Source organism: Dicentrarchus labrax, unplaced genomic scaffold, assembly GCF_905237075.1.
Source record: "Dicentrarchus labrax unplaced genomic scaffold, dlabrax2021, whole genome shotgun sequence".
NCBI classification, from domain to species: Eukaryota; Metazoa; Chordata; class Actinopteri; family Moronidae; genus Dicentrarchus; species Dicentrarchus labrax.
The window spans coordinates 16,124,429-16,137,714 of NW_026136709.1; the positions used below are offsets into that span (position 1 = coordinate 16,124,429).

Consider the following 13,286-nt stretch of genomic DNA (forward strand, 5'->3'; position numbering starts at 1 on the left):
AACTTGTTTCCTGCCCTCTGAGCTACATTTACGACTTTGCTTCTTATTTTCTGGCCAACAAACCCTGCTGATTAATAACAAAGAGTCCTACACAAGTTGCAGTAAAATAATATAAATCAAACGTTCTGTGGATAAGTTGCCACTGTCTTGCACCATTTTGAAAACAAAGCACTCCTTCAGCTACTATATTGTTTCCCTATCAATTATTTAAGAAAAATGTGACTGGGTCTGGGTGGTAGTTTTCCCAATGCACACCAGTTTGGCAATGAAATGTAAATAAAACAACAGCCTTTTCTTATGTTTAAGCTTACTGTTTTTACCGTAAGTTTCCTTACCCATTACCCTCTAAATGTTTAAATGGATGCTGTGTGCACAATTAGCAACAGTCTATGAGTCCCAATAAGACAGAAAGCACCGATCCATCAATGGAAATAAATACAAAACACCTTCTTACTAAAATATTTATAAAAGCAACAAAAAACCTCTGGGGTCTCATTAGTTTTCAGTGTATAATGAGGTCAGGGACAGTGAATGTTTCCATGGTCCAAAGTACCAGTTTTCACAAATTATTCTACAGTCAAAAACTGACACAGAACCATTCAATTTCCATTCAGTTTCTGGGTAAAAGTGGCAGAAGGTGTATCGCATCTGGACAAGAGAAAGGGAAGAAGAATGATAAAAAAGTAAGAGTGGAAAGCGTCGGCTGAGACCTGAAGTGCAGGCAGATCCTCTCAGTGTGCTTTGATCTGTTTCTGCCTCTAAGCTGAAGTAGCTGTGTTTTCTTAATGAGTCTTTCCCACCCTACTTCTCTGCCCGATTTGCTTACACTGCAGCAGATACGCCGAGCGCCGCAGGGGAGAGGGGAGTACTGCAGGGCTCTGAATGATGTGATGGGGATGTCTGAGTGGTGTGGGAATGTGGTGTGTGCAGGGACACACCCCTGCCTCCAAATCGCTTCTCTGGAGATCTCAAAAGACTTATATTTGGGTAACAATGAGGTAATGAATAAAAAAACAGCACTATCTTCCAAAAAATAAAACTTTGCCTGCAATCAAGCAAGAAATAATCAAACACTAAATCAGTCAGTTGATTAAAAAATAACAGTAATGATTGATTTATCCTATTAATTGAGAATGATATCAAACTGAGAAAAGCACCCAAAGCTGGGAAACTGAAATGTTTTTGGATAAATGATTCTTTTACTATTACCCAAATCTCAACTACTCCTTTAAGACATCAGTTTTGTCATTATTGTGGACATGTAGCAGCCTAAAGATTCACTGATTAATCAAAAAATAGATCAACAAATTCCATCTATTAAAGGTCCAGTGGGTAGGATTTAGTGGCATGCGTAATGTGGGGTAATTGCAGATCCCTTGCTTCACCCTCACCTTCCAAGCACGGAGGATCAACTACAGTGGCTACAAAACAGCCCCATCTAGAGCCGGTTTTTGGTTTGTCCACTCTGGGCTACTGCAGAAACAAGGCGGTTCAACATGGCGGACTCCGTGGAAGGTGACCCGCCAATAGATTCTTCTAAACGCTACACACTGGGCCTTTAATCAGTCCGTACGTTAGTGGATATTGTAAAGAACCACGTGTTCACAATATATCGTTCAAAGTGTGAGACTTCCTAACTGAGCCTGAGCAATAACATTTCTGTAGAGGTCCCACAGCAGAATGTGTAACATCTTTTTATTTACATTGCACTGGCTCACATTGCTGAGATCACACAGTGCCACTGTATCCAAGACCTCTTATGGTCTGGAAATGTTTGTGTTTTATTTGGCAGCCAGGTTCAGGCCTTGTATGGCACGCTGAAAGAAGCACGCTGAGTTATTTGGATTCTTGGATACATAACGTTGTGATTTTTTTTTGCCCACAAGAAATTGCTTTTGGATTTTATTTTCTTTCTTCCAGTATAACAGTGTAATGTTCCTAGGTGAGAAGCAAGAAGAAGACTGGCTGTATACATGTGGGACTGCAACATGATTTACTGGATTCAGCCTCCTACAGTAATATGTCCACCTTGAGCTTTAGCTGAGTGCCTGGGGTAGAGAAATCTGCCAAAGTAGGGCTGGCTTGATCTGCAGCTATTTAAAGCTCTGCTGTAGTTCCACCGGGTCCTCCCATTTGGAATAAATCGGTCAAACATTTTTAAGCTGTGCAGCAGTGGCTGTGCACACGGGTTGTACAAGCAGATTGACAAATGTGCGCTGGAAAATGCAAACAACTGGCAATGTGAAATGCAAATTGTGTAAAGTGATTTAGAGAGCTGCAAGAGGATAGGCGGCAGTGCCACTGGCAATGCCACAGAAGGAAAACAAACTGAAATTAAACTGGAAGTTTGGGCTGTAAAATGAAGATGAATTAAGAAACACATTTGACTTGTGAAATTAACATTTAAAGTCCAATCTACGCCCATTATTTCTGCCTCAATGAGGAAAAGAGATTAGCAAAGCAAAAAAACCAAGGAGCAATTCGTTTTATGAGCTGCGATATTACAAAATTTACTGAGAATATAAAATACACAGAGAACCAAACTGGGGTATTAAAGATATTGAGGACAGAAATGGGGCCAAACTCTTCAAAAAATAGTGAATAGGGAACCGAAAAGAAAGCAGTGTAAAATGTCCTCATTATTTTCAAATGCCATGTAAAATAACAGTAGAACCCTGAATGTGTAACACTGCTGTGCCATCTCAGGTGCTGGAAAAAGATTTATGAGATATCTAGTTTGGTATTTCAACATACTAATCCCAGTTTAATAGAATCTGCTCTGATCACAAGGCATTTATTCAGACTGCGGTGTCATTACAACTTCCACTGCCGCTCCATTAAACAAGTTTAATTGGATTAACTCTTATCAGCGTCTGGACTTACTGGTTTCTTGAGGAAGAACACAGACAGAGCTCCGACAAGAGGCATGTCACCCAGCAGTGGCTCCATCACCACTCTCAACACGCCGTGTATCTATGGAAACACAAGAGGAACACATTGACATACATACACAAAAAGAGGGAGCTAAAGGGGACTCGCGCCTTGCTGGCCCTTGACATTCCTCAGCGGTGGTGCCGTTAGCTGTAGCACATGACAGGTTGGAAACTCGATCAGAGCCCGACTTCACACCTGCCCCTGTGTCATCCTCCACCTTCTCCATAACATATTATGACAATTACGGGGATTATGGTATTGGAAGTGCTTTACGAGTGTCATGTGGACACCACACAGCTGCTCTAATCCACACCAGGGAACAAAGGTTGTTTAAATTCTAGCACCAATATATTTGTTTTGAGGCTATATTTGTATTTTCAGGATGGATAATAAGAAAATATTGACCTCTGAAACAGCTATTATGCCAGTGAGCCCAATACTAATGGAACTAATACCAATAATGCTCCTGAAACCAATACTAATAAAGCTCTTTTATTGTTTGCATGCAGCTCTTGGAAGCAAATATAATCGCTTTCATTTTAAGACTTCATGTAATTTCTGTGACAAAGTAAATTTGATTTGTTATTTCCTGGAACTAAAAACTGTGGAACTGATCCTTCACTTTGTCATCCACCAGATTAAATCAGCGTCTTAGAAAATGACACAGACAGTTAGCCAGGAATCTAAAATGAATTTCATATCCTTGACTCTAAGTGGTACGAGCAAGACTTAAAGCCTCATTTTAAATGCAAGAATTCACACAAAAATCTTAAATCCCAATGTAATTATACAGTCATGCATCTTTTCTGTGTGTTCCTGCTTTAGGAAACGGTGTTACAAATTTATTCCAAGTATTGATTTATCTGTATTTAGCACCAACAGTGTCTTAAAAGCAGGGTGACGTACGCCAAAAAAAGGACAGTTAATGGATCTCATATAATGAATTCATCTTCTAAAATGACTGCAACTTGGTATCAATCAGAAAATACAACTCATTTGCAGGTTTAACAGGCCTTTTATGCACAGTAGCTGCAGTTGAGGAGTGGACCTCCATCATAGAAGTGGGACCACGCGACAGGCTGATATTAAATAAATGATAAAAGCCCAATATCAGCCAGTGTTTAACCCCACTCCACACAAAGCCACCAGTAATCTCAGAGCTATCAGGGAGTCGAACGCACCTGCTCTGTGTAATGTAAACCAGCTCAAGGAGTGATGGGACTAATGTATTAGTGGCTGATAATGAGCTGGGGAGATATGTAGGTCTGCCTGAGTTACATAATGGGAGCAACAAATGTCTCCCAGGGACAGACCTAACAGCACTCGGTCTCCAAGGAGGCGCACTGATTGTTTTTGCTGCCTGCTTTGTTCCACTGCAGCAACACACAGAAGGGTCAAGGACATGCAAGAACAATAATACACACACTTATATAGTCAGGCACTACAGAGAGAGCAGGGGAGTCTTCTCAAGGATATTAATAGATACATTTTATAGAGGAGGGGGTCAGTCTAGTCTGATATTTATAATCTTTACAGTAAAAAGTTAACTTGGACAGTAAAACCTTTCTATAATGATTCTTTACTGTCTCCTTTTGTATTATGTTTCTGTTTTTGTTTCGTTAAATCTTAAACCACTGTTGTATTTGATTATATTTATAGTTCTGAAGAGAAGTTCCCAACTACAGACCCACCCAAGGGGTCTTATAATAAATCTAAAGGGGGTTGCAAGACAATAAATACGAGAGGAAGGTAGACAGAAAATATGTCTGCAGTACAAAACTAAGTAATTTTTTCAGATTTGAAGAGTTGTACCTCTTCATTATTATCTCAAATTAAACAATCAGAGGAGAAAATGACTTTGGTCGAACCGTTCACAACGTTTAGACGTATGCAACCTGTGACAGAGGGTTGCAAGAAGGCATTGTTTTATTTTGAAGGGGCCTTGAGTTATAAAAGCTTCCTCAGTAGACACAGAACAAGTAATTTGTGCTTTCATACCAGCGTCTCATACTGAAAGCTTTATATATGCAAATATTTAATTGACATCACTGCACGGAAATAATAAGAAATAAAAGCTCCTGTCCAACTACATTCAGCAGCCTGCTGTACAAAAAAGCTGCTGTTCATCCATTACTGGAAAAATCCTCTCAGATTGGAGCCGACAGGACAGACCTTTACCTAAAGTCACTGTGCCACTTTATATCCAATACTTCGTTATCCTTTTCTGACAACCATTGTAGAGGCCAAGACTCATGCCAAAGGAAAGTACGTCTGTGAGGACATGAAACAAACCAGACAATAAGGACATATCCTTACCTGGATGCTCTTAATGCCAGCTTTGCAGTAGTAGCGTTTGATGTCCACGTCAATCTCGGTGTTACCAACAAAGCTGCGTGACAAAAACACAAAATATGTCTGAGACAAATCCTGCACCAGGGTTCCTTCATTTTTTCATCATCTTTAAAAGGACTTTCAAAGTCTTCTTTGGTAGGATAAGGCATGACATTGATTAAATGTAGACACCATAGTGACTCCATGTTTTATTCATTGTCGTCATGGAGATATTTTAATCATTCAGCACACGATCTGTAGAAACCTTTTAAACCACGATCAGAAAGAAGCTACAGAGGTAAAACAGTAATAACTTAAATGGAGATCTGATGGGCTCACCTGATCTGTAGGTCCATGATGATTTGTCGCTTATCCACATTTTCTGTATAGACCTTGACCCCGTTGACCCTGAGGGGCTACACCACAACATAGGGAAACATTATGGCCACTGCGCCACTCCAGTCCATCAACACAACACCAACACCTCCAACCCCACTAAACCCCCACGTGGTTAGCACAAGGTCGACCCCTCTCGTGACCCCACATGGAAACTATTTATGAAACAAGCACATATGTCAGCGGTGTACATGTATATTCACGTTCAAGCTTACACACCCTCACCAGCTGTCCCAGCGGCACCTGCTGCCAGTAGTCTGTTTTGTCACTGCTGAAACAACACATGATCGGCCTAAGAACCATGCAGGAACACTAGGAGGTGCTCACTTTGTCTCCTATGTCGATCTTGCTGAAGCAGAAGGTGCTGAGGTGGGAGTTGGACTCCTTCACAGCCGGCTCGATCGTCTCGTGGAAGAGTTTGTCCACAAACTGGCAGATATAGGGCCACATCTGCTTCACTGTCTGAGGGGATACAGAAAGAAGCAATCCAATCAGGCCCTTGTCTGGCCCTAAACAGAGAATACACATTAGCAAATTATCTGACCACAATTAAAAAGTACTAATTTGAGAGAAGTCTTAACTATGTACAGACTGAGTGTGCACAATCTCACCATAGAGCTCGCTACCAGAGGAAGAAAAACTCCCAGTGTGAGGACAGGTAGAGACAGAGCTACACTGACTCACCTCATGCACAAAATATACATCTTTAAGAGAGGATTAACTTTCAATTATGAACAAAAACACCCTGAAATTGGATTCAAAATACTGCAGATATACAGAAACTCCCCTATTTATTGGGAAATACCCAAATGTGGAATAATCTCCTCATGCCATGACTTGAGAACAACCAGTGGAAACAGAGATTAGAATAGAACCTAATTATCTTTGGTTACTATCAATTATTAGTGTTATTATTTGTTAAATGACTTCTTACTTACATTCACACCCATTAAAAAACACACACACAAATACATACACATACTAGTACCATTGTCTTAACAATACGTGGCCCACCATTAAGGTTCAGTTTTGGGGCACCTCTGCTTTAAAATATTCAAAATGTAGTTCTATTTAAGTCAGACTCCTACACATCAAGCAGGGACCAAAATAAAATGTCGATGTCAGCGTCTATATCATTTAAATGTATACTCATGGGTGCTTTAAAATGTACATCCAAGTTGTTGCCATGGGGATTCACAGGGGTAAATGCATTTCACCGCACGGTGGAAACAGGGCTGCATGTTTTAGTCAGATGTGCTGCAGTGTACACTGTGGCAGCATCCACAGCTCCAGTGGGAAGAGGAGCCACAGACATCCCATTTACTCCAGTTTATAAAAAGCAGGAAGGAGGGCTTCGCTCAAGCAAACAAATTCAAGAGACAGTCGCTCAATTCTTTACCTTGTTTAGCCACTCCACTCGCTCCACGTCTGGGAAGTGAACCTACAATGGAGAAAACAGAGCAGATAATCTCAAGTCTATGACGGTTTCTATAAGGCTGATAATGCAGCATCTTTAAAGGCAAGTTCCACATATACTATATGTGATGAGATGTGTTACACAGGCAATCTAACTTTATATTGTATGTTTGATAATCCTATCGATCAGTAAAATTGAAAGCTTGCACTGAAATGTCATTTTTTATTGTCATTTTTCTTTCAGTTTAAAAAGCAACCACTAAGGAGCAGAATCGTCCTGATGAAAACCAAAAGTGAAATGAGCCCTCATCTATTCCCTTACAAACTATTTCCAAGTAGTACAAATTTAAAGTGAATCCCTTATCCTGAACTAAATCTTTTTTTCCTTTGAAAAGCTTTCAAAGCTGCTCCTCAGGAAAAGCCTGTTTGTCACATTTCTCTCGAACATATTCCAACAAAGTTTGATGATGATGCTGATAAATGTTTAAAGGCGAGTTATGCACACGCAATACAGTTTTATTACACCATCATTACAACAAAAAGTCTACAGCCATACTAGCAGCTCTGTGCGGCTGTAATTTGGCACAGCTGTGCTTTTTGCTAATGTCACCATGGCAACATGTTCATAATGACAATGCTAACAAGCGGATGTGCAGCAGGTAAAATGTTTATCATGGTCACAGTTGTGGTTTAAACGTGTCAGCACTAATATTTGCTGATTAGAGTTAAACACGTAGTACAGCAGAGGCTGATGGGAATGTTTTGTTGGTCATAAACAAAAGTGAAAGATAGGCCTGATGATGGCACCAAATGAAAATGTAAGGGGATCACCAAAGTCAGTAGGAATCATCTTCGAGGTGCCTTAAATATCTGCACTGAATTTCACTGCAGGCTGTAGTTGATGTGTGGATAGTGGATAGCACATATCCATAGAGCCACGCCGCTATAGCGTGGATAAAAACCAAATTCTACAATGGAAATTCACCCAGACAGCTTTGTTACTCAACTCCAGTTCAATCAAAGTTTAAAACTGCTGTTGTACGTAGTGCAAACCTGTAAATTTAATCACCTTTCCAAACCCCAATGTCAAGTTCTATTTTTGAAAAGCTATCGGGTTGTTATTCTGCTACACAGAGAAGCAAAAGCTTGAAGATGACTCTTGTCTTCTCCCTCGAGCGTTCAAAACATTAAAAACAAAGATGGAATTCTACACAGCTATAGCAATACGGCCGTTTGATCACACCATCACTACAAAAAAAACAATTCAAAGAAGAGAGAGCGGGGCGTGTTTCTATTGGGTTTCCATGCATGAGACCATTTGTTGCAGCAGCTCTCTCTGAGATAGAGTGGTTGCTTGATATAAAAGAAAGAAGATGAAGGTAAAGAGAAGATGAAAAAGACATTCAAGAAAAGGTCACTGAAATATTCCACAGTTTTTATTTCTACCTGAAGGATGCATTGATCACATGACCTTTCTTTTACCTTCATCTTCTGTCTGTTATCAGTGCAAAGCTTAAATTTGTATTTCTCTTCACATTTGAATGCGATAAAAGTGCATTTGTGTTATTTGCATTATTTGTCCAGTGCTTTTGAATTCACAGGTAAAATTAGAAAGCCACAAATCTCCACGGCTGTGGTTTGACTAATCCTACTGAAAGACCAAAGCAAATTGGGCATTGATTTAACATGAGGTAAAGGAAATGTCTAGTCAATACAACGCACAAAGGAGCGCAGCAATGCACACACACCGACCTTAATAAACAACAGATAAACAACCCTGGCTTTCCATCAAGCTGAATTGAAGTCGTTTATTCCCTAATCTCAACAGTAAGATGAAGTGACGCTTCAGGCTGGAGTGCTGGTGAGATATGACAGCTACAAGGGACAGCACTATTCCTAATGGAGGCAGCATAAAGTGCTTATCCAGCGTTTATGTCATCGTGTGGATAAAGCAGTGACAAGAGCAGGAAGACGGGGAACAGAAACTTCTAGTTAATGTGACAGATTCAGGCCTGTAGTTTGAGGTGGAAATAATGTAAACCTCTGGAAAGAGACGCAAGGCTTCGTCATTACAGCTGACACAGTGACCTTATTCAGAAAATGTAGGTGAAGTAATGGATGATATACTCAAAAAGGATGTGTTTTAAAGCGCTGGATGAGAAAACTGAGATGTAGAGCAGAGAGTGGGAGAAAAGCATCTTAATTATTCATCCCGTCGCTGGGTTGTCGTTCCAGCTTGAGAGGGTAATTAGTGTTTTTTGCTGAAACTGTAGGATTAATCTCCCTGAGTTCAAACTGCCTGAAATTAACACACCAAGTCTGGAAAGTAATCAGGACAAACTCGATATACAAACTTGTTATTAACTGGATATTATATAGTTAAAGAGGAATCATATTTATATCTTGAGAAAGCACAAAAGCAGTACATTCAGAGATACAGCAGACACGTGGAATCTCCTGATTTCAGACACATGATGCTGACCTTTAAAACTTGTCTTTCACTTCTGTGCTCTTTGTACTACATTTCCCTATGCTGCTGTGTCTAACTTGAATTTCTCTTACGGGGGGGATCAATAAAGTTACATCTTATCTCATCTATCTTGTCCTGTGTTGTATGACTCCTCTAAACATCACACTTGAAATCAAACCTGAAATCAAGCTTGTAAAGCAGCATATTGGCCTCTTTCTTTACTACTGCGTATGTCCCAGGTGTCATTAAAACAATTACATATGTAATATTCTACGTATAATTTAATTGTAAGATTGATGATGAATAGTGGCTTTTATTACTTTGTCATTTTCTAATCCTTTTCCGAATCGTATTATGTTTTAAAGAAGCCTTTTTACATAATTATATAAGTTGTAGTAGTTATTTTTTAAACATACAACAGGTTTATATCTGAGCATTTCATTTCTGTATGTGAGGAAAGATACATTTATTTTAAAGAATAAATTGCGATATAAGAAGAAGATAGTAGATATAAACTTAAAAACAAAACCTGAAAACAAGCTAGTCTTCAGTTTAAGGGAGAAGAAAACACTAAATTAGTCAAATAAGAAGCCTATTAAGTATATATGATTGGTTTAAAATGCATAATACAGACAGAAGAGCTGTATAAATCAGGAAAACTCATCTCTAATCAATATTCTCAGGGAATAATCTGCTCAGAATTCATCCAAATCGCTCGTTTTACACAAACTTCCTGCAGTTATTGTGGTTCACTGTACAGTTTATCACTCGTTCTGTTACTGTTATTGTTATGTGTCGAATTTAATATGAAATATCCCTAAAATACGTCACTTAATCAGCGGTTGTCCGGTCACTGAATGATAGAAAAAGGGCCTAGATGGAACCGTTTTGATGCCTAAAGCAGACCAAAAAAACATAAAATAATAAATATAGCAGCAGTTTTTTTTATTCCTGTGTGAATTAAACTAAAGACCTCCAACATTACTTTTAGTATAAGTAGCTGCTCCACCAGCCAGCCAATGACTCACTCTGGATGAGCACAGCTGAGGGTAGAACAGGAACAAGGAGGGCTTCAATTCAGCAACAGAAGTTTGGAAAAGGGGCCACTTAACAACAACAAAAAAAAAGAAAACCTTTTTTCTGTGAAAGCAGTGACATGTCTACTAACACTCTCAGTGAGGGGGGAAGAAGAAACAAGCACTAGGTGAGATTTACGAGCCAAAACCGCTGAAAATCTCCATCCCTGATGACAGGGCAGTGTCGATGAGGTGATATGTGCTCAGCTATTCACTAAAAGCCTCAGAAAAGGTGTGATTGAGATTCCCAGCGATGCTCAAGCACAGCCACACATGATATGACCAGGATTACACATTAATGCTCGACTTGCAGTTTGTTCCATCAACCCCGCAGGGTGCTGAGGCCATCCAATAAGGCCTTTTTTCCCCTCCTCTAAGTGGGATGCTGTTGCTCTCCCTCATCTAGCTCCTCCATCCCCATTTAATAGCCTCGATGCCTCCTTAGCCATGTGTCAGCAAAATAAGCTTCCAGCTAAGTTTTCAGCTGCACACCACAAACCAGTTGAGTTATGAGTGAAGGGATGAGTCTGGTGTCGAAAAGTGTTGGAGTTATGGTTTAGCTGAAACTTGAGGCCGTATTTTGTTGTCGGATTGCGCTCGATTAAATGCAATTTAAACAGTTTTCCTGAGATAATCTGGTCCTGAAGTCAGTCAATTTCTGTCTGTTTGACTTTCCAGTAGAAATATGGGCTTTAAATGACATTCGTAAAGGGAAAGTGCATTCATTTACTCTAACAAAAAAAGAAAAGGCATTTAGTGTGACATGTTTTCCCTTAGTGCTCTAATCCAGCTCCCTCGAGACAGCATGTTAACAACATGGATTACATGGTGTCTTCCAAACCTCTCTCACAGTGCTGGAGAAAAGTCATATAACACACGGCTATGTGACAAAAATGACTCATTTTGGGGGGAAACAGTGCAGTCCAGTTAATCCTGTGACTAAAATATGATGTATTATGGTGTTATTATTGGGTAAATTCAGCCTATGCTGCCTCACTGATTACACACTGGTGGTCTTTGAGGGAGGTTTCAGTTAACCCTGACGAGGAGAAGTCAAGAACCACAGAGTTATCTAACAAGTCTTGCAGTAACAGAGTGAGTGACTGCGAGAGATTGCAGTCCGGATCCCAAAATAACAGGGACCCTGTGGGCATGTTTCCTTTCCAGCGTGGTGTCTGGTTTACCATTGTGCCCTGCTGTATTTAGACTGGGACTAATGTCACTGCTGCTGGGGTGTAAGGGGGGGAGAACAGCTGCTCCATCACAGCTTTACAGCTCAACTCTGCTCCTCCTGCTTCATTTCTTTTCCTGGAAACTCAAAAATACTGATCACAATAACACCAAAATGCTCTGGACCTCATTTAATCCACTGTATGTCACAGTGTGTGTTCTTACCCATGGTGGTAAATCAGAGGTGGTCAGACTCTGCTTGACACTTCTCTCCTCTTGCTCAAAGAAAGCCAGAGCTCTGTTCAGGCGGCTGTGCTTCCCTCCTGTGTTTCTCCTCCACCAGAAAACGATAACAAGTCCGATCAGCAGCCAGCTGAAGCTGAACTCAAAATATCCCAGCGCGTAAATGGGGAAAATGAGAACAAACGTTTTGGCGAGGTGCACCCAGGTCTGGGTCAGCTCGCTTGTGGAGGACACCGGGGTGTCTTCGGGTACGTTCCCCGCTGAGGGAGGGGGAAAGTTGGGTTGAACGGGGCTCGCCACGGTGTGTCCATTCTCCTTAGGTGAAGCACTGTGTGAATGGGCTCCTCGTACATCCGTCATGCTGTCTCTAGACATGTCTGTCTGCGCTCCGGAGTCCGTCTTTTAAAACTGATATTTAAAAAAAATGCGGATGAGGCTTGGGGTGACACACGGTTCCCATGTGCCACCGGACCGACGCGGTTCCTGAAGCGGACTCTCACGTTGGCTCACCTGCACACCAACCCATCGCCCTCGGAGGAATCGTTGGCATTGACCACTTTAGTTTCCGTAGCGATTAAAAGCTTGATAATTCATCCCCCTTTTGGTTAAAATGGGCAGCTGAGCAAGTCCAAGATCCACGGCTGTTACTCCTCTCTGTCTCCACACAGGGCAGAAATGATCATTTTCCCAAAAAAAAAAAAAACCGCGCAGAGATCCTGCTCCGTGCGCTCTCAGTGGAGCCTGTAACCTGAGCTAAAGAGGAGAAACACCTCCACCTGGTGGTCAGTGGCGGTAAACACAGCAGGGAGTTACATACAGCGGTAATACTACTCCTCACGTCAAGGACATGTGGGAATAACTACTATTAAATTAAAATATATGGAAGAAAATAAACACATTGAATTTGTTCGATCCCGATAAAATATGTATGTGTTTGTTTATTTATTATTATTTCAAATATATCTTTTTTTTTTTTTTTTTAATTATTATTATTATATCAAAACAACTTTCCTTTTTTCAAACATAGATGGAATCAAAAAGAAAACCCCGAAAAAATGGGGCTAGAATAAATTATATTCCGGCATGTCTGGCCTTCCTTATACATTTATCGATCTTACTAACAAGCTATCAAACGCCGAGAGCCGTTAAGTCAGGAACGGGTGTATAATGCCGAGCACAGAGAAATCGATCAACAGACTCGTTTTATGCGCAGCAAACATTAAAAAATGAACCTAAACACAACCAGCAAC

At 40.5% G+C, this 13,286-nt stretch overlaps 1 protein-coding gene across 1 annotated transcript in view; it reads right to left on the minus strand.

Annotated features, from left to right (window-relative positions):
* esyt2b (extended synaptotagmin-like protein 2b) overlaps window positions 1-12,757 on the minus strand; it is a 31,415-nt gene extending 18,658 nt beyond the window's left edge. The window contains 6 exon segments of the mRNA XM_051410930.1: window positions 2,884-2,973; window positions 5,251-5,323; window positions 5,605-5,681; window positions 5,989-6,123; window positions 7,061-7,102; window positions 12,019-12,757. Coding sequence (XP_051266890.1) covers window positions 2,884-2,973; window positions 5,251-5,323; window positions 5,605-5,681; window positions 5,989-6,123; window positions 7,061-7,102; window positions 12,019-12,411 — 810 coding nt within the window. The 5' untranslated portion in view covers window positions 12,412-12,757.
* Between the last annotated feature and the right edge of the window lie 529 nt (window positions 12,758-13,286).